The sequence below is a fragment of the Leopardus geoffroyi genome, chromosome D1 (genome assembly GCF_018350155.1).
Source record: "Leopardus geoffroyi isolate Oge1 chromosome D1, O.geoffroyi_Oge1_pat1.0, whole genome shotgun sequence".
NCBI lineage: Eukaryota > Metazoa > Chordata > Mammalia > Carnivora > Felidae > Leopardus > Leopardus geoffroyi.
The window spans coordinates 53,667,275-53,692,091 of NC_059329.1; the positions used below are offsets into that span (position 1 = coordinate 53,667,275).

The 24,817-nt window shown below is 40.2% G+C and overlaps 1 protein-coding gene and 2 long non-coding RNA genes across 7 annotated transcripts in view; 2 read left to right on the top strand and 1 right to left on the bottom strand.

The window, feature by feature from the left end:
- Positions 1-17,470, top strand: part of LOC123601097 — a 23,875-nt gene extending 6,405 nt beyond the window's left edge. Inside the window, exons 2-3 of the long non-coding RNA XR_006713968.1 lie at positions 10,504-10,636; positions 17,146-17,470. This is a non-coding gene — a long non-coding RNA (uncharacterized LOC123601097). The remainder of the gene's footprint in view (positions 1-10,503; positions 10,637-17,145) is intronic.
- Positions 17,471-22,815: 5,345 nt separating this feature from the next.
- On the bottom strand, positions 22,816-24,000 carry LOC123601099. Its single transcript, XR_006713970.1, has 3 exons — positions 23,886-24,000; positions 23,501-23,713; positions 22,816-23,403 (listed from the first exon to the last, which is right to left on the bottom strand). It is a non-coding gene; the product is annotated as an uncharacterized LOC123601099 (long non-coding RNA).
- Positions 23,533-24,817, top strand: part of NARS2 (asparaginyl-tRNA synthetase 2, mitochondrial) — a 135,069-nt gene continuing 133,784 nt past the window's right edge. For 2 of the 5 annotated variants that reach the window (XM_045483847.1, XM_045483845.1), the window contains exon 1: positions 23,534-24,074. In XM_045483847.1, the coding sequence (XP_045339803.1) occupies positions 23,934-24,074 (141 nt within the window). In that variant the 5' untranslated portion in view covers positions 23,534-23,933. Of the gene's footprint in view, positions 24,075-24,817 lie in introns of all 5 variants that reach the window. The other 3 variants (XM_045483848.1, XM_045483844.1, XM_045483843.1) reach the window with 3 other exon arrangements.

Sequence of the window (24,817 nt, forward strand, 5' to 3'; positions counted from 1 at the left end):
TGTAAATTATCCCCACTCTGATGGGGAAGAGAAGCTGAACCCGATTGGACCTGCATACAAGTGATTCAGGATGGAGCAGGAGGCATTGGGACAAAAAGCAGGGTCAAGGCACAGCTCACCAGGCAGTACTTGACATCTGGGCTAACTGGGTCTAAGGAATGCCACTCAGCCTAGCAAATAATGAATCCTCAGCAAACTGCTAGAATTCTAATTATATCTAAGAAGCCCCACTGAATCTCTCAGCTTTACGCTACCTCCCTAGGAAGAGAAGGGGAGCACCGGACGAGGCAAGATTCTCCTTTTTACAGCAAAATAAGACTAGCTCCTTCTGGGGGCCAGGTTCCAGATAGACTGGCCTGAACTGCCATCTACTGGCCAACTGTACACACTGCACTGGGAATGAACAGGGTCCAGATGCAGAGGGAAAGGGGACTGAAGGTAGCTGAATGCTTTGAACCCTAAGTAGCCTTGAGAGGGAGGTTGTCACCTCCATGTCTTACAACTAAAGAAGAGACTGAGTCTCTGAGAGGTGACAAGAGGTAATAATAGCTTTCATTTACCATTTTCCAGACACTGTGCCAAGCATTTCACATTCCTTATTCCCTTGAATCTTCTCAAGAATCCTGAGATTTATCTCCCCCTTTACTCGTCATATCTCTGACATCCCTTTATTCTATCACAGTTCCATATTCTTCTTAAAGCCATGTGTGTGGGGGGACAGCAGGTCATTTGTACTATGGGAGTTCTTACAACCTGGGTTTGAGTGGTGGGTCTTCAGTGTCACCTCACTCTTACGTCTCCATGCCTCCTATAAGCTGTCATGGAGCCCTAAAAACTTAATTAAATTCAGGTCAGTTGTTTCAAGCAGGAGTAATTCATATGTTCTGTTGCATCCCATGAGGAGGCACATAACGTGTGGTTCTAGTGATGTTAAGATTTAGTTTTGTTAAAGCAATGTTGGGGGTGTCTGGGTGGCTCAGTTGGTTAAGTGTCCCACACTTGATTTGGGCTCAGATCATGATCTTGCAGTTTGTGGGTTCAAGCCCTTCTTTGGGCTCTGTGCTGACAGTGTGGAGATTGCTTAGGATTCTCTCTTTCTCTCTCTCTCCCTCTCTCCCTGCCCGTCCGTAACTCGTGCTTGCTCCCTCTCTCTCCCTCTCTCTCAAAATAAATAAATAAACATTAAAAAATATTTTTAAAAATTTTTTTTAAAAAGCAGTGTTGACTTAAGTGGGACCCTTATTTAAAGAAGAACTTTCCGAGCACCTGAGTGGCTCATTTGGTTAAGTGTCCGACTTTGACTCAGGTCATGATCTCACAGTTCATGAGTTCGGGCCCCACATAGGGCTCTGGTTCTGACAGCTCAGAGCCTGGAGCCTGCTTCAGATTCTCTGTCTCCCTCTCTCTCTCCATCCCTCCCCTGCTTACAATCTCAGTATCTCTCTCTCTCTCTCTCTCTCTCTCAAAATAAGTAAACATTAAAAAAATTTTTTTAAGTATTTTAAAGGTGTTCTAAGAGTAAGGGTGAAGACTCTTGAAGCAAATGGAAAGAAAAAGTCTCAGAAAATAAATAAAAGATATAAGGAAACAAATGGAAACTTGTGGAAACTGCTAAAGAACACATGAAACAAAAGTTTAAAAACTCAATGGATGGTTCAGTATGGCAGAATGGAGATGACAGGGCAAGAATCAATGAAGATGGATTGATTAAATGATAGATAGATAGATAGATAGATAGATAGATAGATCCAACTGGGACATTTATCTTTCTTCATAAAGAGAATGCTCTAGTAATTGAACAACTTCTAGACATTTCTCAAAACATCTGTGTAACATTTTTATTGTTCGGAACTTCATTCTGCCCGTGAACAATTTTAGTATAATGGAAGTTCATTTTATTGTTAAAAATAAATGAATAATAAATAAGAGAGGGCCTGGGAAGCACAAATGATATTCATGTATTATAAACCAAGAATTATGACTAACCCAATTTGGTATGCCTGAGGTACAATTAGAAAAAAATAATTATGGTAACTTTTAGAAGGGTAGAAAAAGGGAGAAGGAGGAGCAGTTAGGGGAAGAAGAGAAAAAGGGAGAAGGAGAAGAAAAATGTTTTTTTTTTCCAACCATTTAACTCTGAAATACACTTCATATAAGAAAGGCATGGGGTGCCTGGGTGGCTCAGTTGGTTGAGCATCCAACTCTTGATTTCGGCTCAGGTCATGACTTGAGGGTCAATTGAGTCCTGCATTGGGCTCCAAGCTGAGTATGGAGACTGCTTAAGATTCTCAATCTCTCCCTTTGCTCCCTCCCCCTTTGCATGTGCTCTCTCTCTCTCAAAACAAATAAAGATGTATGTGTTAATTAATTTAATTAAAACAAAATAAAAAATGAATTTTAAAAAGTTTAAAATAAAAATTCATTAGTTCATGATGACACTTGAAAAAAAGTCTTATTCTGGGGGGCACCTGGGTGGCTCAGTCAGTTCAGCGTCTGACGGCAACTCAGGTCATGATCTCACAGTTCATGAGTTCAAGCCCTGTGTCGGGTTCTGTGCTGACAGCTCAGAGCCTGGAGTCTGCTTCCGATTCTGTGTCTCTCTCTCTCTCTGCCCCTCCTCCACTCACGCTGCCTCTCTCTCAAAAATAAATAAACAGTAGGAAAAAAAACCTTATTTATAATTTCTCTGTGTGTGTGTGTATCCATATATACATATATGTGTGTGTGTGTACACACACACACACACACACACACACAAACTAGGGTACCAATGAATTGATTTGAAAACTGATCAACAAAGGGCAGAATCAAGAATGTGTTCCACCTTTTTTTTTTCTTTGAGTGAGAGAAAGAAAGTGCGCCAGCAGAGAGAGAGGCAGAGGGAGATAAAGAAGCTTAAGCAGGCTCCATGTTCAGAGTGGAGCCTGACATGGCTCTATCCCATGACCCAGGTATCACGACCTGACCTGAAATCAAGAGTCTGACGCTCAACCAACTGAGCCGCCCAGGCGCCCTGAGCGAATGAGTTTTTATGATGTGATGCGCTTCAGTCAATTGCCTTTTCATATATAAATTGTCCTTTGTTAGGACAGTTGACTTCTACTGTCCTTTTGACATGACCCCAGTTGCTTGCTAACAGAGTAAGATATCCCAACTTCACTTTGTACATTTCATACCTCAGAATTGGAATCAATCATTCCTCAAAAGATCTTTGGTTCCTTTCGTTGAGAAAATGTATTTAGAAACCACAGTCTAGAAGAGATGGGTGCTCGCTGTTACAGGATTTTTGTGGCATCTAGGCCTTTTCAGTGATCAGAGCTAGAATTATATTTTTTTAATGTGGAGGAAAATCACAACTTCTTACTGCATTTGTGATTATAATCTATAATTACATGGTTTTTGCTTCTATGATTTTATACTTCATTATCTTTCCTCTTAAGCTGAATATTTTTATTTCAAAACACATTAATATAACTACTTTTTTAATTTATCCCACAAGAAACCTTTAATAGTTTCAACATGATAATGAGACAACTGAATATGGCTTAAGATTTCTTTGTAGAATTTTTTGGTTTTGTTTTTGTTGTAGTTTTATATCATTTGAAGAATTTTTTTTCTCAGTGTGTTTATGCTATGACCTTGGAATAGTTGGGCTTATTTGTTTCAATTTGTTTTTTATTGTTATTCTTTCTTCATATAACTTTATCTTTTCATGTATCTAAAACGTTAACATCATCCCAAGTCAAAACTAGTTAATAACCTGAATTTATATGTCTGTCTTCTCCCCTCTATTTTTTCTCTCCCCTCATACATAGCAATTAGACATTAGTTTAACATTTCTTTCTTCTTTCTGTCTTATTTATTTTATTTATTTGGCAAAAATTAGCACACTTGACCCTATTCTCTACCTTGCTTTTTTTTTTTTTTTTTTTCACTTAGCAATATATCCTAGAAATCACTTTATTTCAGTATTTAATGATCTTTTCACTGCTTCTTGGAGCTTCATCATATTTCATTGTGTGGATGTACCATCATATCTTCAACTAACTCCCTATTGGTGGACATTCTGGGCTGTCTCCAATCATTTGTTACTATAAATTAAACTACAACTTGGTGCTTAGATCATATTTTATTTTTGTTGGTGTATCTTTGGAATCCTATTCCTAGAAGTGGGATTGCTGAGTCAAAAGATAAATGATATATAACTTTGCTAACATGTCACCAAATTCCCTTATGAATTCCCTTGTAAATTCCCTTGTAAATTCCCTTACAACTTAAGTTGTATCATTTGGGTTCTTGCCAGAAAGGTACTAGGGTTCCAGAGTGCCTGTTTCCTTCATATCCTTCTCAACAGAACATTTTCTCAAAATTTTGAGTGTTTGCCAATCTGATAGATGAGCAGTGATAAATATCCACATTTTATTTTTTCTATCTGATTATAATTGAGGTGGAGCATCTTTTAACATGCGTAAGAGTGTTTTTGTTTAGTTCTCTTTCTGTGCCTATCTTTTGTCCTTTTTATTCCTGAAGAATTGTTGGTCTTTTTTTCCCCTCAATTTTTCAATGTTTAGGCCTTTATTTGTGATTTGAGCAGCAAAGCTTTTTCTAGTTGTCACCTGTCTTTTAGCTTTGCTTGTGCTGTTTTGCTCTGGAAAAAAAAAATTACAGCCTAATTTATCAAATTTTCTTTTATTGCTTATAGATTTTGAAACATAAGAAAATTTTCCTTCCCTTGGGTTATTGAAGTAATAGGAACATTTAAACTATAATTGAAAAAATGTTGGTGGCTCATTGTTTACTAGTTTGAGAGTTTAAAACTTTGGGTGCCCAATCTCAGGGAGACCCCCACACTTACACTTTTACAAGTTTTACCTCCAGAAATCTTATCTGGTTCTCAGGATATAGGTTGAGAAAAATCCCTTTATGCTTCCAGTAGAGGTAACCATCATGAAATACACCCAAATTTTCTCCTTAACAAAAACCTGCCCTCAAAGGAAATTATTTTACCAGAGTGTAACCTACGTGGAAGAAGAGAAATACCCAACTACAGCTGCTTCTACACTTTTCGTCTCACCTAAGGGGGGAAAAAAGCTGAAAATTGCTTGTAAAGGTCATAGCTTAAGGGCACAGGCTCTTTGAAAGTCTGAAACCTAATTATAGAATTATGGAATCTTCTCCCCCACGCATGTACACACACCTTGTGGTACTACATAAATCAGTCGCCTGTATAGTAACAGGGCATTCATTACTACTGAAAGAACTGCAAAACTCAGACTTTGTTCAAGAAAGAGTCTCTAGTAGGAGAGACGCCTGGGTGACTCAGTCAGTTAAGCATCTGACTTCAGCTCAGGTCGTGATCTCGTGGTTTATGAGTTTGGGCCCCGCATCAGGCCCTGTGCTGACAGCTCAGAGCCTGGAGCCTGCTTCAGATTCTGTGTCTCCCTCTCTCTACCCCTCCCCTGCTCACACTCTGTGTGTGTGTCTCTCTCTCTCAAAAACAAATAAACATTAAAAATATTTGAAGGAAGGAAGAAAGAAAGAAAAGAAAGAGTCTCTAAGGAATTCCAAAGATGACAGGTGAGACAAAAACAAGGACAGTACGGGAGATTTTAGCCTCTGTCTACAGCTACAGCAAACAGTAAACCTAGTCTAATTCAGATAAACACAAAACCTCACAATAAAGGCCTGTTTAACTCAATTCCCTTTACCTGATACTCCATGTCCAGCTTTCCACAAAAAAAGGGCCAAGGCATGCCAAAAAGCACAAGCATAGTCTGAAGAGATAAAGCAAGCCTCAAACCAGGCTCAGATGTGACATAAAGTGTGGAGCTATCAGACTAGGAATTTAAAATAACTGTGAGTGGTATGCTAAGAGATCTAATGAAAATGTGAACATGTAAAACAAATGGGTAGTGTAAGCTGAGATATGGAAACTCTAAGAAAGAATCAAAAGGAAAGTGTAGAACTCAAAAACAATATAACAAAGATGCTGTTGATGGGCTCATCAGCAGACTGGATGTGGCTGATGGAAGAATCAACAAGTGTGAAGATGTGTCAACAGAAACTTTCCAAACTGAGAAGGAGAAAGAAAAAAAAAAGTAATAAGAAAAAGGAATGGAATATCCTAGAATTGTGGGACAATTACAAAAGGTACAACACATGTGTAATGAAATACCAGAAGGAGAAGAAAGGAAGGAACAGAAGAAATATTTGAAGTCACTAATGGCTGAGAATTTTCTAAAAGTAATGACAGACACCATACCTCAGATCCAGGAATCCCAGAGAATGTCAAATATGAGAAATTCCAAAACATTTACACATGAACATATTGTGTTGAAACTGCAGAAAAATCTGGGGCGCCTGGGTGGCGCAGTCGGTTAAGCGTCCGACTTCAGCCAGGTCACGATCTTGCGGTCCGTGAGTTCGAGCCCCGCGTCAGGCTCTGGGCTGATGGCTCAGAGCCTGGAGCCTGTTTCCAATTCTGTGTCTCCCTCTCTCTCTGCCCCTCCCCCGTTCATGCTCTGTCTTTCTCTGTCCCAAAAATAAATAAACGTTGAAAAAAAAAAAAAAAAAAAAAGAAACTGCAGAAAAATCAAAGAGAAAATTTTAAAATAAGGCACAAGGTGTGGGTGGGGGTGGGGAGAACGCTTACCTATAGAGGAATAAGGATAAGAATTATATCAAGTTTCTCTTCAGAAACCATGTAAGCAAGTACAGAACAGAGTGAAGTATTTAAAGTACTAAAAGAAAAAAGCCCCAATTTAGAATTCTTTATCCAGTTGGTACTTACCTTTCAAAAGGAAAGGAGAAGTAAAGCCTTCCTCAAACAAACGAAAATTGAGGGAATTTGTCACCAGTAGATCTGCCTTACAAGAAATTTGTTAAAAGTTCTTCTGAGAGAAAGAAATTATAATGGTTAGAAACTCAGGTCTACGTAAAGAAAGGGTGTTAGGAATAAACGATGGTAAAATAACATTTTTTATTTTTATTTTATTTTTTAATAAATTTAATAAATTGTGTGAGTGGGGGAGGGGCAGAGGGAGAGAGAGAGAGAGAGAGAGAGAGAGAGAGTCCTAAGCAGCTTCCACACTCAACACAGAGCCTGACATGGGGCTCAATCCCACAGCCCTGGAATCATGACCTGCGGTGGAATCAAGAGTCGGATGCTGAACTGACTGAGCCATGGAGGCGCCCTATTTTTTTATTCTTAATTTAAGAGATAACAATTCGTTCACAAGAATACAGATAATGCATTTGGTGATTATAGCTTACAGATAAGTGAAATGACTGACAGCAATGTTAGAAGAGTAAAAGCCAAAGGAGAAGAGAAACAAATAGAAAATAGTTATAAATATGGTAGATATTAAACCAACTATAGTCACTTTAAATTTGAATGTTTCAAATGCATCAAATAAGAGACAAACTATCAGAATGTATTAAAAAAGAAAAAGAACTCAAGTATACGTTGTCTATAGAAACTCACTTTATAACCACAGATTAAAAATAAAGGGATAATGAAAGACATACAAGGCTGATACTAATCAAAAGAAAACTGAAGTAGCTGTATTAATTTCGGACAAAGCTGACTTCAGAGCAAAGAAAATTATCAGGGATAAAAAGGAGCATTACATGCTGATAAAGGGATCAATTAATTCTCCAGTAAATCTTAGCTTTTCAAATCAGTGGCTATTTGGTTGTGAGCACGTGATGGGGGTGGTAACAGAAAAGGACATGAGAGGAATTAGTGATAGAAGATCATGAGGAAATTTTTAGGGGTGATGGAGTCACTACCTTGACTGTGGTGAAGGTTTCACCAGTGGACAGATGTGTCAAAACCTGTAATGTGTGTCAATTATAACCCAATAAAACCCTTCAAAAAAATTTTTTTTCAATCTACGCCATCATCATCCTTCTCTAACTGAAAGCCATTATTCCTTTTTCACAGGTAAGAAATTTGAAGCACAGACAAGTTAAGTTGCTTGCCCAAGAGCGCACAGCGAATAAATAGCAGTGTCAGAATTTGAAGTTAATTTGACTCCAGAGTCCATGCTCTTAAGCACTTTGCCTCAGTGAATTGAAGGAGGCCCGTGTTTCCATTGCTGGTTTTGGAGCTGGCCCAGAGGCTGTTTGCTATTGTTGAAGTAATCCTTGAGGACAGGGACATCCAACCACTGAAGACAGAGAAGTTCTAGAGAAGGCCTGAGTTCTCCCAGTGTCGGGAAACCAACTTACAACTCTGCAAGTGCCATGGGGAAGTGATAGGGATGGTATGTGTGTATCACGTTTGAGTCTTTGGGATCTGAAAAGGGACTCTTTTCTCATAGCCTTCCTCCCTCCTGGGCCATGCCCACCCACACTGCCCAGTAGCTGGCATCAACTTTAAGAGCTCCCATTCACATACTCTTGATAAGATGATCAGGGAGTACGCTGGGGAGATGAACTGATTATATCTACTGCAAATAAGGAGGAAGAATACTGTAGTTTGGTGAGGTGGACACATGCCTTCTTGGATCAGACTACCCTGGAACTGAATATCTGCCACTAACTAGATTTGTGACCTTGGGCAAGCCCCTTCTTGATCCTCAGTTTTCCCAAAGATAAATTAGGAACAATGTACTTACCTCACAGAATTATGAGTTTTCATTGAGATGACATAGGAGTGTCTTTTTTTTTTTAATGTTTATATATTTTTGAGAGAGAAAGTGCAGGCGCATGAGTGGGGGAGGGGCAGAGAGAGAAGGGGACAGAGCATCCCAAGCAGGCTCTGCACTGATAGAAGAGAGCCCGATGCAGGGCTTGAACTTACGAACCATGAGATTATGACCTGAGCCGAAGTAAGGTGCTCAACTGACTGAGCCACCCAGGTGCCCCGGGCGGAATGTCTCACACAGGAACCAGCACATACCACAGTATGTGGTATGCACAGTAAATAATGGTTACTATTACTATTGCATGAACTTCCTTATTCTGTGGAAGGAATGCCACATTGGCTTGTGACTAGACCACGCAGTGAATTCACTGACACCTTAGGAGAGCTTTAAAAAGGAGGGTATGCCCCATGGTTTAGGGTGGATTTAGAGAGTCCTGCCAAAAGCAGAGTGATAAAGAAAATGATCTCAGTGGTTTCGTATGATGCTGATATTCTGTGGTCTCAGATTTTGAAACCCATCGATGAACTGAGAAAGGGAGTGTCAAAATGGACAGCTGACAGTCATAACTGTGGGCTTCCTTATCTATGAACTCCTTGAAAGTAGAGACAAAGATATTTTTGTGTCCCTACTACCTAAAACAAGGCCTGGTGGCAATAACTGTTCAGTAAACATTTATTAAATCAGTCAATCCCCATACCTGCGCTTTGGGTTGCTGGTGGCTGGTCACCAGTTGTCCCTGTTTAAGATAGCTTCAGATGAGAGAAGAATGCATTCTATGAGCCACAAATAATATAAATCTTTCTGTGTAGGATAGTCTTATCATCCACCTTCCAGCTTAATCCAATTCAACATTACTTGAGCACTTACTTATGCAAGTAACTTATGAACAACTTACCATGAAAGTTAAGTATTAAAAGAAATCTATCTACTAAATACAAATTAAATACTCTCATCAATAATAGATATTATCACTGCATGCTTATCCAGCTCTTGTCCTTCTCACAGTGTCCAGGTCCCTCTGGGGGTCCCCAGCAAATAGCCCCTGACTCAGCTCAAGGGTCCATTGATTTGCTAACACCTTCCTGTTATTCTGCTCAATACTCCTAATTGTTCCAAGCTTCAGCTCCCAGGATAGGATCTGAGTTCCTGACCTTTGCATATTTTCTTTTTGTCATCTTGTTCTGAACCAAAGCCACAAAGATGCTATTTGCTCTGATTTTGTAGCTCTAGGTTTCCTCCAGCCTGATGCCTACTGTTCATGTGACTTTTTACAAAAAGAGTAGAGAAAGAGCTCTAAATTTCTTGAAGGGATCAGACCTTTTTCCCTTTGGAACTCCCTTTATAATGTCAATATTTTAAAACTATCAAACTAAACAAGGCAGATTTTTTAGCAAGCTTATAGATTAGGATCTTTGCAATATGTTACAGCTAAATGTCAGACTGGATAATGTCAACATAGATCAAAATGGCCACCTAAGAATTGAAATGATGTGGGAACTACTTGGGTCCCTAACATTCAGGAGGTAACACTGCATTAGCAGTTGTCCAAGTTAACAATGTTAGGCAACTAAATGTGGAACCTCCTGAGCATATGTTGGACGTTAGCTGATCAGCATTGATGTTAATCATGCTTCGGACAGTAGACAGACAATCTATAAATTCCCAGTTGGCATCAAGGAAGAAAACTAATCTTACTTTCTTCTCTTGCTGTTGAAGCCCTGACCATATTTCTTGTTATACTTGAAGTAAGTTCATTGACTGTGCTCCATCTACACCTTGTACATACTTCTGTATTTGGGATTTACTGCCATCTATTCTAATTATTTCTTTATTTATCTCTCTCCCACACTAGCCTGTGAGATTCTTGAAGACAGAGACGGTGGTTTACTAATACCTGCCAAGCCTGCAATGGAATAAGTAGGGGCTTGGGAATTAAAAAGATTTGAATTTAAATCCTGGCTCTTGAACTTTCTGTGTCATCATGGGTAAGTTTCTTAACTTCTCAAAGTCTAATAATGCTGATCTATAAAACAGGGATTTTAATACCTACTTAGAAGAGTTTATTAGGATTAAATTATATAACTGACTGTATTATAAAGATTCTTTGGTTGTAAACAACAGGAAGAAACTGTATCATTAACACTGGTTATAAGAACAGAAATAAACTCTGGCTAATTTGAGAAAAAAGAACATGACAACTAAATGCAATGTGTAATCTGGGATTGGATCCTGGGTCAGAAAGGGAAATTGATATAAATGACATGTTGGGGACAATTAGTATAATCTGAAAAGTGGATTACATGTAATAAAATAGTATTAAATCTTACATTTCCTGAATTTGATCCTTATATTGTGGTTACATAAGAGGAGATCCTTGTTCTTAGGAAATAAACAACGTGGGACTTGGGGTAAAGGAGCATGGGTCTGTAACTTTGAAATGGCTTAGGAAAATATCATACATATATACTAAATATCCTGTATATATGTATAGCGTACACTTAAATACACATACCACATACATAATATGTATATAACATACAGAGTGCAATAAAGTAAGTAGGCAGAATATTAATAATGCCTAAGTAAAGGGCATGGGAGTTATTTGAACTGTTCTGTCATTCCACATTACTTTGAAATACTTTGAAAATTCAAAACACTTTTAAAAGAAAAAAGGAAGGATTCATTGAAATAATCATGGAACTCTCAAAATTAATAGGAAGGCTGAAGAACCAGGTGAAGAAACTCAACAGGAACCAGGACGAGGACTATCAGAGTACCCTGGAAAACATGATGTTCTTCCTTTCCATCAGTTCACACAGGACTCACAATCCTAGGACAGAGTCCTGTTGAGTGAATCCGCACAGGGAGAAGGGATGGGATCTGGCAGAATGAGTTTCCAGATGGATTTACCGTTGTATTGCTCAAAACCCAGGACAGTGCCTGGCTCAGCACATGGTGGGTGCTCAAAAAGTAATTTTTAATGCACATTTTGTCTTCTAGCACATGACAGGCACACAAGAAACCTACACAGGAGCGTTAGTTGTCTTCCTTTCCCTTTTGTACCTCTTAGCTATGTTCAAGTATACAATATACTGTTAACTATAGTCATCATGCTGTACATTACATCCCCAGGACTTACTTATCTTTTCACAGAAGGGATTAGCATTTAAATTGATGGACTAAGAAAAGCAACTGGCTCTCTCCAATGTGGGTGGGCATCATCCAATCCATTCAGGGATTGAATAGAACAAAAAGGCAGAGGAAGGTTGAAATTCTCTCTGCCTGACTGAATCAGCTGGGACATCAGTCTTCTGCCCTCTAAGCTTTTGGTTCTCAGGCCTTCGGACTTGGACTGGTAGCTACACCATAGGCTCTGTGGCTGTTAAAGCTTTCAAACTACACCAGTGGCCTTCCTTGGTCTCCAGCTTGCAAAGGACAGATCGTGAGACTTCTCAGGCTCCATAGTCACATGAGCCAATACCATTAAATACATACCTACATACAATACATAGTAACTCACTAACTCACTCACTCACTAATGAATTCACTAACTCAGGGTTTTCTAGAGAAACAACAAATAGAATATGTCTATCTCATACAGTAATACAGTAGTGCTAACTACTGGCAAGATGCCTCAGTTCCTCAGCATGTGGGCATCTTTGTAGGGCTAGGTGAGTATCTTTATGACATGGTACCTGGAAGCTCCCAGAGAAATTGATCCAAGAGAAGCTGGAAGGGGCAGTATTTTTTTTTTTTTTTTTTTTTACTTATCCTCAGAAGTCACACACTAAGACATCTGCTATATTCTTTTGGTTATATGGTTATATTCTTGTGCGACTAATGTGGAAAGGACTCTATAAAGGAGGCAAGGATCATTGGGTCCGTTTTAGAGACTGGGAACTACAACCAGTCACTAGGAAATGTAAACCAAACTATATAATTTTACTGGGCTCCAGCCAAACTGATAAATATAAACTACTTTTTTTTTAAGTAGGCTCCATGCCTGATGTGAGGCTGGAACTCACAACCCTGAGATCAAAGGTTGTATGCTCTACCAACTGAGCCAGCCAGGTGCCCCAAATATTAAATACTTTTTAAATGGGGATTACATCAACAGCTTTTTAATGTAACTTCTGATTAATGTGTTTGTTTGAATATACATATATACACACATATATCTACACACATACTTTGTAGAAATATATATACATATATATCTCATACTCCTTTGTGGTATATATTATACTCTAGTAAGAAATGTTAAGTTGCTTAATCTAATATATTGGAAATTAAAATTTTACATTTTTCTGTCAATGTACATGTTCTGAACGTAAAGCCTGAAAAGAGGAGGATAAATTAGTTTTGGGAAAATCACATTATCAGTCGAATCTTCTTACCGCTGTCCATAGGGGATGGTGGAGCTCAAGGAAGTTCTGCTAGAAATGTAGGAGAAGAAATATCCAGGTCCCTGAATGTCCAGGCATGAGTTTTCTTGAGGTACAATCTACTTGCCATCCTTGTTTTAATATATCTTTCACAAGCCCCTTCTGTTAGAAGTTCAAAACAGTTTACCAAGTCATCAGTATTTTTTTTCTTGTTTGAAAAACCAGGGTATAAGCATATCTCCTTTTTGTGTCTTTAGGTGCTTATGTAATTGTCTGTTCATTTTAGACCACTGGTGAGTGCTAGTGTTCCTTTGCGTTCCAGAAAAACATCTCTTCCAAACTCTGCCATAAGGAAAAAATTCTCTTCAGTTAGAATTTGCATATTTTTAAGCAGAGGCTATTCTGTTCCAAACATATGGCTCATTATTTATGACATTATGTACCTATATCTATCTGACCATATATACTGGGCTGAGAGGGTAGTAATCCCTCAGAAGCAGCAGGGAACTTTCTTAAATGAAAAAAAAAATATTTGTCAAAAGTCTGCAAAAAATATCATGCTTGATAGTGGCAGCAAACCGAGGTTGGGGCAGTGGAAGTAGTCTGCCCAAAGTGCAAGCAATAAGGGGGTGTACAACTTTAGAAAATTTAAAAACATGGGGCAGCTGCATGGGGCAGTTGGTTAGGCATCTGACTCTTAATCTCCTCTCAGATCATGATCTCGCCATTGGTGAGGTTGAGCCCCACATCAGGCTCTGCACTGATGGTGGGGAGCCTACTTGAGATCCTGTCTCTCCGTCTCTCCGCCCCAACCCATGCTTGTGTGCGCTCTCTCTCCCTCCCACCCTCTCCCTCTCTCTCTCTCTAAAAATAAATAAATAAACTCTCAAAAATTGAAAAAAAAGAAAATTTAAAAACAATAATAAGATGGACCAAAAGCCAATCTGCTTTTTATTTACGGTTATAAACCAAAATTCTGTCTGTGATAAGGCACTCCTCCATGAAGAAAAATACCCAGGGGCACCTGGGTGACTCAGTCAGTTAGGCATCTGACTTTGGCTCAGGTCATGATCCCGTGGCTCTGAGTTCAAGCACTGCGTCGGGCTCTGTGCTGACAGCTGAGCCTGGAGCCTACTTTGGATTCTGTGTCTCCCTCTCTCTCTCTGCCCCTCCCCTGCTTGTACTCTGTTTCTCTCTCTCTCTCACTCTCTCTCAAAAATAAATAAAACATTTAAAACAATACCTAAACATTTGTGGAGTTTTATTATTTGGAAACACTTCTTTGTGCATAACATTTTTGGAAACTTTAGGAGAGAAAGTATCTGTTCTTTACATTTTTATTTTATCAGTGGGAAATGCTGCAAAAATGTAGGCATGACTGTAGGTATAGGCCGTGAAAAGATTTTCCCAGACAAGATGTACTGAGTGCTCATTATGAAGCTGTGTGTGCATTAAAGAAATTTTGAAAAGCTAACTTCATTCTTTGAAGCTCTGAGTGAATGAAAAGAAAATATGAATATAGAAGGATCCACTCAGATTGTATTGTCTCTTACATGTAATTTTTCTTTTCTGAGTTATCTGGTTTTCTGCTATGAAATTTTAGAGGTTGGTTATACACAGCAATATTTGCAAACAGCCAGAATTAGCTTCAAACAATTTCAAGTGAAATTCCAAGCTTTAAGATTATTCCCTGAAGATTAACACACAGATGCATGTAGAAAAGACCATTAACCATGCAAAAAAAAAAAAGAAAAAAGGCGGGGGGCAGGGGGGAGGTGGTGGTAAAAAAGTAAACCTTTGAATAGGAAAAAATCCATTTTTAAAGAAGAACAATAAGAGAAATGCCAAAAGATGTTGGTCTTACATTGTCCAAATAAATCAAAGGGTAATTTTGAGCATCCATAATTTTGTTCAAGAACTAGACACTATTTCTAAAGCAGAGGATCAAATAATGTCAAGGTTTGCTCTCATTCGGCCATTTCCTCACACTACACCATGGTAAAGGCAACCCACAGAGTGGGTGAAGGTATTTGCACTGGTTATCACTGAGAAGAGCTTATGTCTAAATTATGGACATAATGGGGCACCTGGTTGGCTGGATCAGTGGAACATGTGACTCTTGATCTTGGGGTTGTGGGTTCAAGCCCCATGTTGGATGTAGAGATTACTTAAAAATAAATTTTTTTAAGTTTGTTTATTTACTTTGAGAGACGGAGAGAGAAATTCTGAAGCAGGCTCCATGCTGTTAGCACAGAGCCCGTTGAGGGCCTTGAACTCATGAACTGTGAGATCATGACCTGAGCCGAAATCAAGAGTCAGACAGTCAACCAAATGAGCCACCCAGGCACCCCTTAAAAATACAAATCTTTTAAAAAAATAATAAATTATATATGTAAGAACTGGTGTAGATTAATTAGAAAATAAGTTACAAACAAAGACTACTCAGTGGAAAAAATGGGCAAAAGATTTAGTGAATTCACTAAAGAAGACGACCTAGTGAAAATAAACATTGCGGTATGCTCAACAAGCAATAATCAGGGAGATGCAAACTGAAACTGCAATAAGAGATTAGTACACCTCCACCAATATGGCTAAATTTAAAAGTCTGATGAGACCGCGTGTCAGTGAGAAGGTAAAGCAACAAGAATTCCCAGAAGTGGCTGGTGACACTTTGGGAAAAGTCTGGACTTGTTTACTAAAGCTGAAGTTTGTGTATCTTGTGATACAGCAATTTCACTCCTAGATATTATTACCAGCTTAAATACATACACATGTGCAATAAATTCTGTACAAAAATATTCATAATAACCCCAAACTGGAAACAACCCAAACATCCATTAACAGAATGGATAAACAAACTGGTTTATAATCATAAAATGGGATACCATATGTCAATGACAATGAACAAACTTTAGCTATAGGCAATGACATAGCTGACTCTCACAATAATAATATGGAGGAACAGAAATCATACACAAAAGAACACATACTGTATGACTGTATTTATATAAAGTCTAAAAATAGAGGAAACAAAATCATAATGTCTAGACTATATACTGAAGTGGTAAAACTGTAAAGAAAAGCAAGGATCACCAAGAAGGTCAGGAGAGTAGGGAGACTGTGCTTTCCAAGGGGAAGGGCCTGGGCTGGAAGAATCCTGGGAAAGTTCTTTTCCTTGACCTGGATGGTGGTTACCCAGGTACTCATTTTATAAGCATTCATTAACTACACACTTATATTTTATGTATTTTTATGCATTTGCATGGTAACAAAAACATTTTTTAAATCTCCTTTTATCCTCATCAGTGAAAGCCTAGGCTATTACTCTATCCCAAATTGTCCCAAATTATAAGGCATAAAAATTTGCCTGCCTTACACACTAACCTATTTGCAGGGGATGTTATAATTTACTTTCAACCCCAGTTTCAGATGTGCAGACATTTATCAATGAGCTCACCAGTTAACAAGTATCAAACTCCAGAAATAATTGTACAAAATCAAAATTTGTCGTAACCTATCTAGTAGCAGACTGTGTCCAGTCTCTGATAAATCTAAATTTTAAAGGGTGGTAAAAACCTTAGCTACTCCTGGGAGTATGTTTTGTTTCATCTGCAGTGTAGTCACTGCATTATAGAAATCTATTTTCTAATGTTTATTTTTTTGAGAGAGAGAGAGACAGAGTGTGAGCGGGGGAGAGGCAGAGAGAGAGAGAGAGAGAGGGAGACACAGAATCCGAAGCAGACTCCAGGCTCTGAGCTGTCAGCACAGAGCCCGACGCAGGCCTCTAACCCATGAACTGTGAGATCATGACCTGAGCCGAAGTCAGATGCTTAACTGACTGAGCCACCCAGGTGCCCTAAGATCTTCTAGGGTCTTAAAAGATTTCTAGGGTCTTAATAGATTTCCAGGTCTTAAAAACTAAGTAAAATGAAATAAATAAAATAAAAATTTCCAGGTCTTTGCCACACGTATAGACGCTGAAACCACAGTGGGTAAGATCAGGATCTCAAAATGGGGGATGAAGAGAGCAACTGGATACATAAAACAACCTTAAAGATATTTATGAAACAAATTTTTGTTTTATTTATTTTTATTTTTATCATTTCTAGGAGTGTATCCTGCAGATATACATGTTGTGCATGCATCATGTATGAACAAAATACTCCGTGCAGATTGCACTTGGGCCTCAGCAGAGCCAGGTGAGGAAGAAAGTCCTGGTGCACTCCCAGGGTCATGTTCCACCCAGGGTGCACTGCCCCCCACCCCCCAACACACCCACCATGGAAGGCAGCATGGATGCAGGTTACTTTGTTACAGCTTCTTTGAAAATACATCAGAAGTTTGGGGAACCTGGGTGGCTCAGTGGTTTGGTTAAGCCTCTGCCTGACTCTTGGTCTGGGCTCAGGTTCTATGAGAGTGGAGGGCTCTGGGATGGCAGCAGGGAGCCTGCTTGGGATTCGGTGTTTCCCTCTCTCTGCCACTCCCCTGCTTGCAGGCGCGCTCTCTCTCTCTCTCTCTCTCTCTCTCTAAACAAATAAATAAATAAACTTAAAATAATTTTTATAATTAAAAGGAAAAGTACATTAAAAGTTTAATAATAGTAGTAGCAGTAGTACAGAAGAAAAGAAGTTTGAGTCTCAGAGGGCCTCCTGGAGGCAAAAGGAAGAACCCAGGGAAAGGAGGAGACCCAACTACAGAGCCAGAAGTGTTTTTCAAAGTGAGTGGAGTCATCAGACAGCAGACCCAGGAATTTGCATTTCAACAATTGCTGCTGGTGTTTCCGAGTCCCACTGAAGAACTGCACCTAAAAGAAATTACAGAATAGATAGAAATAATCTTGAGCCTTCTGCTTTGAGAATTAAAGAGAATTGGCTGATAAAATTTAGGGGATTCCTTAACAATAAAACTCAAACAATGGGAAGTATGCAGTCAGATACCTACCATGTGCATTTCTCGATCACAGAATTCACAAGTCGCTGCAGTTAACCCTGTCAACAGCCCTGTGAAGGAAGTCTAGCGTTTAAATGACTTCTTGAAGTTTCCACAGCAAGGGGGCCATGGACAAGATTTGAACCAGGACTCCTTTCGAATTGCCCGGCTAGTGCTCTTTCCACTATGCTATGGATAATGATGGGTGTTATGGTTGAAAAAGAATTTCAAGGAAAAACAAAAGAACAAAGAACATACAATCTCTAAAAACACTGAGATACTCTTTCTTAACCCAGAATTGGTAAAAAATCAAAAGCCTGACTCTGTCTGTCGTCACTAAAGGTATGGTGCTCTGAGACTCTTTGTACGCTTGCTGGAGGATATATAAATTAGAATCCTCACTCTGGAGAGCAATTTGTCAGTGCCTAGTAAAGTCGAAGGCACATGGCTTCTGTACGTGAGGCTTATGATGCACAGACATGCTTTCATGTGTCCGATGTCGTTATTGCAGCATGCTAGTAACGAAGGGCAGATCCTGTTCTGTGGGGCTTGAAGCTTACATAATTTAGGAGGTTCTTTTTAAGGAAAATAATACAGAATTACGAATATTAAGGTAAATATTTGTTTAGAATGAGAGACAAGGTGCCTAGGTGGCTCAGTCGATTAAGCGGCCGACTTCGGCTCGGGTCATGATCTCACAGTCCGTGAGCTTGAGCCTCGCATCGGCTCTGTGCTGACAGCTCAGAGCCTGGAGCCTGCTTTGGATTCTGTGTCTCCCCCTCTCTCTGCCCCTCCTCCACTTGCGCTCTGTCTCTCTCTCTCTCTCTCTCTCTCTCTCAAAAGTGAATAAACATTAAAAAAAAATAAAAGTTTTAGGGGCGCCTGGGTGGCTCAGTCAGTTGAGCGGCCGACTTCGGCTCAGGTCATGATCTCGCGGTCCGTGAGTTCGAGCCCCGCGTCAGGCTCTGTGCTGACAGCTCAGAGCCTGGAGCCTGTTTCGGATTCTGTATCTCCCTCTCTCTGACCCTCCCCTGTTCATGCTCTGTCTCTCCCTGTCTCAAAAATAAATGCAACGTTAAGAAAAAAAAAAAAATTAAAAAAAAAAGTTTTAGAATGAGAGAAATTACAAGAAATTTCTAGAACTTTGGAAATACATGCCCTCTGAGTTCCTTTGGACTCAGATTGCTGATTGCTTCCCCTCTTGCTTTACAACTCCCAGCAGCTCCCTGCACTTTGGGGGTAGAGGGGGATGCTAAGAGGTTCACACCCTTATGAATTTCATATACTTTGCATTGCATAAATGCAAATAAGGAGCTTGGAGTTTACCCTTCATTAGCTTCATGATAAACCCACCTCTGTTTGTAATAGAAAAACATTGAAAGCAGCCCAAATAACTATCAGAATGAGAATGAATTAATTGTGTCATATTCATATAACAGAATATTAAAAAGAATGAGCTGGAGCTACGTGGTTATATCTCAAAAAGTAAATTTGAGTTGCAGAATAATTTATAGAGCAAGATACCATTAATTTAAAGTTTAAAAATCTGTAAAACAATACAAAAGACTATAAATGCATAATGTACATATACATATATGTATATGTACCTAGATGTGTGTATTATATATATAATTATTTGTATGTATGTGTCTAATTAAAATATAAAAACATGGAAGGAAATGATAAACACTGAATTCTGGATAGTGGTTACCTCTATCCAGGAGGAAAAGTGGGAAATAGGATTGCAGAGGAGTACAAAGGAGATCCATTTCCTGGAAAGAGAAAGATCTCAAGGAGATAGGACAAAATATTAGGATTTGATATGACAAACTTAGGTGGTAGCTACCAGGTTTTATTACATTATTTTCTAAACTCTTCCATATGCAGGAAATAGTTCACATGTTTTTTTAAAAAAGGCTCTTGCACTAGCCAGGGAAAGAAGATGCTTTCCTCCTATCAGCAGACTTGATTCCCCTATTTTTTAAAGGTTATTTATTTATTTTGAGAGATGGAGAGAGAGAGAGAGAGAGAGAGAGAGAGAGAGAGAGAGAGAGAGAATCCCAAGCAGGCTCCACACTTTGAGCCTGACACAGGGCTCAAATTCATGAACTGTGAGATCGTGACCTGAGCCAAGATCAAGAGTCAGACGCTAAGCCAACTGAACCACCCAGGCACCACTGATTCTCCTATTTTTAATATTTAATTTCTATTTTTATTGAGGTATATGTAAGTAAAATGCACAAATCTTAAGTTTATAGCTCAAGGAATGTTTACATATGTGATCTACCCATATCATTATCTAGAACAATGTCAACTCTCTTCATCACATACAATTCCCCTCTTCCTGGCTGTTATTCATCCTTTGGCTCAACTTAGATGTCACTTCCTCTAGGAAAGTGCAGATCCTGGAAAACTGCTAGGAAAACCACCTTTCTCTCTCTAGGGAAACCACCTTGCTCCCTCAACACTTGGTTACTACTGTGTCTTTTCCTTTCGTTGACCACTTGCTTGTCAGCTTCTCTTTATAATTATGAGCTGCTTTCCCGAAGGTTCCAAACTACAAATGTGTCTTCTTATTCCGCTTTGTGCCTGTGCCTTTCCATTTTTCTTTTTTTTTTTTTTCAACGTTTATTTATTTTTGGGACAGAGAGAGACAGAGCATGAACGGGGGAGGGGCAGAGAGAGAGGGAGACACAGAATCGGAAACAGGCTCCAGGCTCTGAGCCATCAGCCCAGAGCCTGACGCGGGGCTTGAACTCATGGACCGCGAGATCCTGACCTGGCCGAAGTCGGACGCTTAACCGACTGCGCCACCCAGGTGCCCCGCCTTTCCATTTTTCAAGTTAAACCGTATTCACCCTTGTTAGCTTCTTCAGAGAAACCCAGGATCCTTTACAATATTCATCCAATCCTTGTCTACACCTAATTTCTGCATCATAATTTCCATAATTTCCATAATTTCTGCATCAAATACTATGTTCCTCTATGTTTTGAGGTCATGACCTTGAAATCAAATTTTGGGTGTTGCGAGTTTCATGAGTGATTCAAGCATAATGAAAACCCTGAATACGGAGTTGTATTTTATGACCACATTGGGTATCAGAGTGATGCCTGCTTTTTAGAAGTCCTGAAGCTTTGCAAGTTAAGCTAAAACCTGTCATGCTGAGCCTGATTAAAACGTTCTCTAAAGCTGACAAGTAATGCTGACAGTGTTCATTGCCCAGACCCGTATTATCAAAAGGTAACAATAAGGACATTTCACTTCTGTTCCTCACTCCAGGGCACCTCAGGGAACTCCCAGAATCATAGAGAGCCCGGTAGGCATGCTAAAGAAGACAAGTCCTCTTTATGTTGTAGGGGCAGCCACTGAAGAGCGGTTTAATCACTGGAGTAACAAGTGGGGAAGAGAATGGACTCTGGTGCCAGACTGCCAGTGTAACTTGGTAGAAGCTCGAAACCTCTCCAAGCTTCAGTTTCTCCTTTGGAAACTGGGGATGATGATGCTAACCCTACTTCCGAGGGATATTGTGTGGATTGAGTTCATATGTGAAAACTTCCTAGCACATAGGAAGCATTTTATAGCACTATTATTACCAGCATAGTAATATATTAATTTTGGAAAGATCACTCTGGCTACTGTCTGAAAGGTGACAAATCTAAAAAACAGCAGTGTCATTCCAACACTGAAAATAAAAATAAGAAAACACAATTTTATATAACACAAGATAAATACATGGAGTGGTTTGAACTTAGCACCAGACACATGATTGCTATAGTTGACTTTCAGTTGTATACATTTTCAGTTAACTACTGCTAATTTTCAGTTACACCCACTGGCTTCCCTTGTCTTCATCATACTAGTAGGCACTGGTCCCTGCTTAGAAATTAACTAACCCTTTGGCTTAAACAGGCAGTAAGTAAGAGGGTAAAGGAAGTCAGGTTCCTCACTTCCTGAGAAACCATAGTTCTTACAATTGACGGAGAAGGGGTGGAAAAAGAAGGCAAGACAGAAAAACAGCCTGGGTAGGAAGTGAGCCAGTTGGCCACTACTTTTCAACCCTTAGGCAAGGTAGGCATAGTCAAAGAGGACTTTTGAACTGAAAAACATGTTATTGCTGTGATTGAGTTCTTCCCAGATTTTGTAGCCAATACACCAAAGCCATGCTTATTTTTTTGTTAAAGGCCCAAAGCTACATAATTCTGAAGGTATTTGGACATTTCCATATTAAAATTTTTTTTTATTTAAGCAATCTCTATGCCAAATGTGGGGCTCGAACTCATGACCCCAAGATCAAGAGTTACGTCCTCTCCCAACTGAGCCAGCCAGGTGCCCCTCAATATTCTTTTTGCAAGGTTCAAGAAGTGTCCAAGAACTATGGTATTTTTGTGGGAGATATTTTTCAGTCTGTCTTGAGAACAGTTTTACAATTATTCCAGGCTGTTTGCCCTCCTGGCAACCTTTCCTGCCTACCTTCTGGCAGGAAATACTCTTTCTTACATCCCAACATTGCAAAATTCTGATCCTCCTCAAAAAACTCACCTTATTTCCTTCTCTAGACTACCACTCCACGTGGCTCATATATTTATGTGAACTTATTGGTTTATATTGCAATAATTTGTTTGGTTGCCATTTCCTAGGTCCAGGCCATGAGCTTCTTGGTGGAAGGGACCATGATTTTATTTCCCACCTTGAGACATTGTATATAGCATAATAGTTTAGTGCATGGAGCCAGAGTTTCTAAGTTAAAATCTCACACCTATAGGATATATATCCTTGACTAAGTCATTTCACTTTCCTGTGCCCAAGTTCCCGTATCTATAAAATGGGCATAATAATAGCAGCAACTTTATGTTATTAGCCCTTCTTTCTTTTAATTAGATAGAAACCTTTTCATGATTGTCACTGAATTACAGAATTTTTTTTTAATTGGTGGTGGGGGGATAAACTTAAAAGGGTCATTGTTTCCTGGTCAAACGAATGCAGATAACTGTGTTGGAAAAAAAGAGAGATTTGAAGATTCCGGCAGGCAATGGCCAACATTCCCTCTAGCCTCTCCCCAACATCTTCACACGGTGGTGCCTTCTCTGAATTGCATAAACAAAGTCCCTTCAGTTACTCTTCAGTCGTCAGAGGGTTACCTTCTCCAGTAAGCCATCTCTGGCATCCTATCACTCTTATGCACTTGTCTGTTTAGATGTCTGATACCACACAACTGTGACTTAAGCAAGGGTCTGTGTCTCGTCTTTGTGCTCAGAACTCAGGAATGGCCGATATCCTCAGGCTAATCCTCTCAACAACTAAGTCTCCTGGAGGCTTTCCCTGTGCATCAGTCACTCCTTGCCTCTCAGTGTCCTTCGGCATCAACTGGAAGCTGTAGAAATGAAGACCTTTCAGACCTCATCCCAGCTGTGCTCCTCAGTTGCTCCAGCAACAACACCTACATACAACCAGAATGCTTTAGCTCCTGGCCCCGCCTCCTCCCCTGCTCAGCCAGCCCCTGCCTCCGGCCCGCCCCCTCCGTAAACTGGAGTCACCAGTGCGCACGCGCCTTCTTGGTCTCCTTGTAGCGTGATGACGTTGACGTTGGCTTGTGGCGTAGGGGCGGCGGCCGCACGTGTTTCAGCTGGGGGAGGCGGTGTGGTCTGTGGGTTTGGAAAAGACGCGGGTCCCTGAAGTGTCTCTGCTGGCTACGGCGCGTGGTATTTTAGGCTTAGGCAGCTGGCTGTGTTGTCTCCGCTCCTCCCTGTCTGCGGAGAGGGAAGCGGCGGGGAGGTGGTGGGGACACAGCTGGAGCCCCTGAAGGGGAAGGGAGCAGCCGGGATTAGGGGTAGGAGGTGTGGAGCGCGTGAGTGCAGGGCTGCGGTCCAGAATCGGGGAGCAGTCGATAGTAGGGGAGGGTTCCACAGGCAAAGTGCTCACCCGCCGGGATCCGTGCTGGTCCCGAGGAGAGCTTGCGGTAGCAGCGCGATGTTCGGGGCCCGGTGCCTGCTCCGAGCCCTGCGCTCCTGCACCTCAGCCCCCTGCCCAAGACACAAACCTTCCGCCAGACTGAGCGTTCGGGACGCGCTCGGGGTCCGAAGCACGAATGGGGAGCGCGTTAAGGTCCAGGTTGGTGTATGGGAAGGGGATGGGTTTTTCTTTTTAGTAACTTACATGCCACCTCCGTGTCTAGGCTTATCTTGTCAGGTCAGACAAAACGACAGGCAGAGAAAGGAGGAAATGTTGGCCATCGTGTGCGTTCACACTTTTCTCCTTTCCTTGCCTATCGTTAGTTTGCGCAGAACTGTTGGGATTGACTATGACGTGCTGGAACTTTGCTTTCACGGTACCAGAGCAGTACCTGTAAACTTGTTAGTTATACGGCAGAATAAACGTACGAGCTTCTTTTCCTTTATCCCTCATAACGAATAACCACAGTTCCATAGCGGTTGCCTTGAGCTAGCTCCATGAGAGCGGACACCATGTCTCACCGGTCTTGGTATTCCCATGTCTTACAGTAAATATATGTTCAACTAAACAATGGCTTTTATTCAACTCTTAACCACCCTGAGGCCGAAAAAAGGGTTTGCACATAATGTATGTTTAATACATAGGAGAAAGAGTAGAGTGTAGCGGTTTGAAACAACTCTGGAGTCAAGGTGACTAGGTTCAAATCTGTGGCACTTAGTGGCTCATTAATTATGGGTCTCTTCTATAATAGTAATTATGGTCTCTTCTCTCCTCTAAACCCGTTTGCTTCTTATGGCAATGAAGCTAATAATAGCCTTAACCTCATAGAATGGTGAAGATTAAGTGAGATGACAGGTATTATGACATTTAGAACAGTGGCCCACAGTCAATCAATGTTAGCT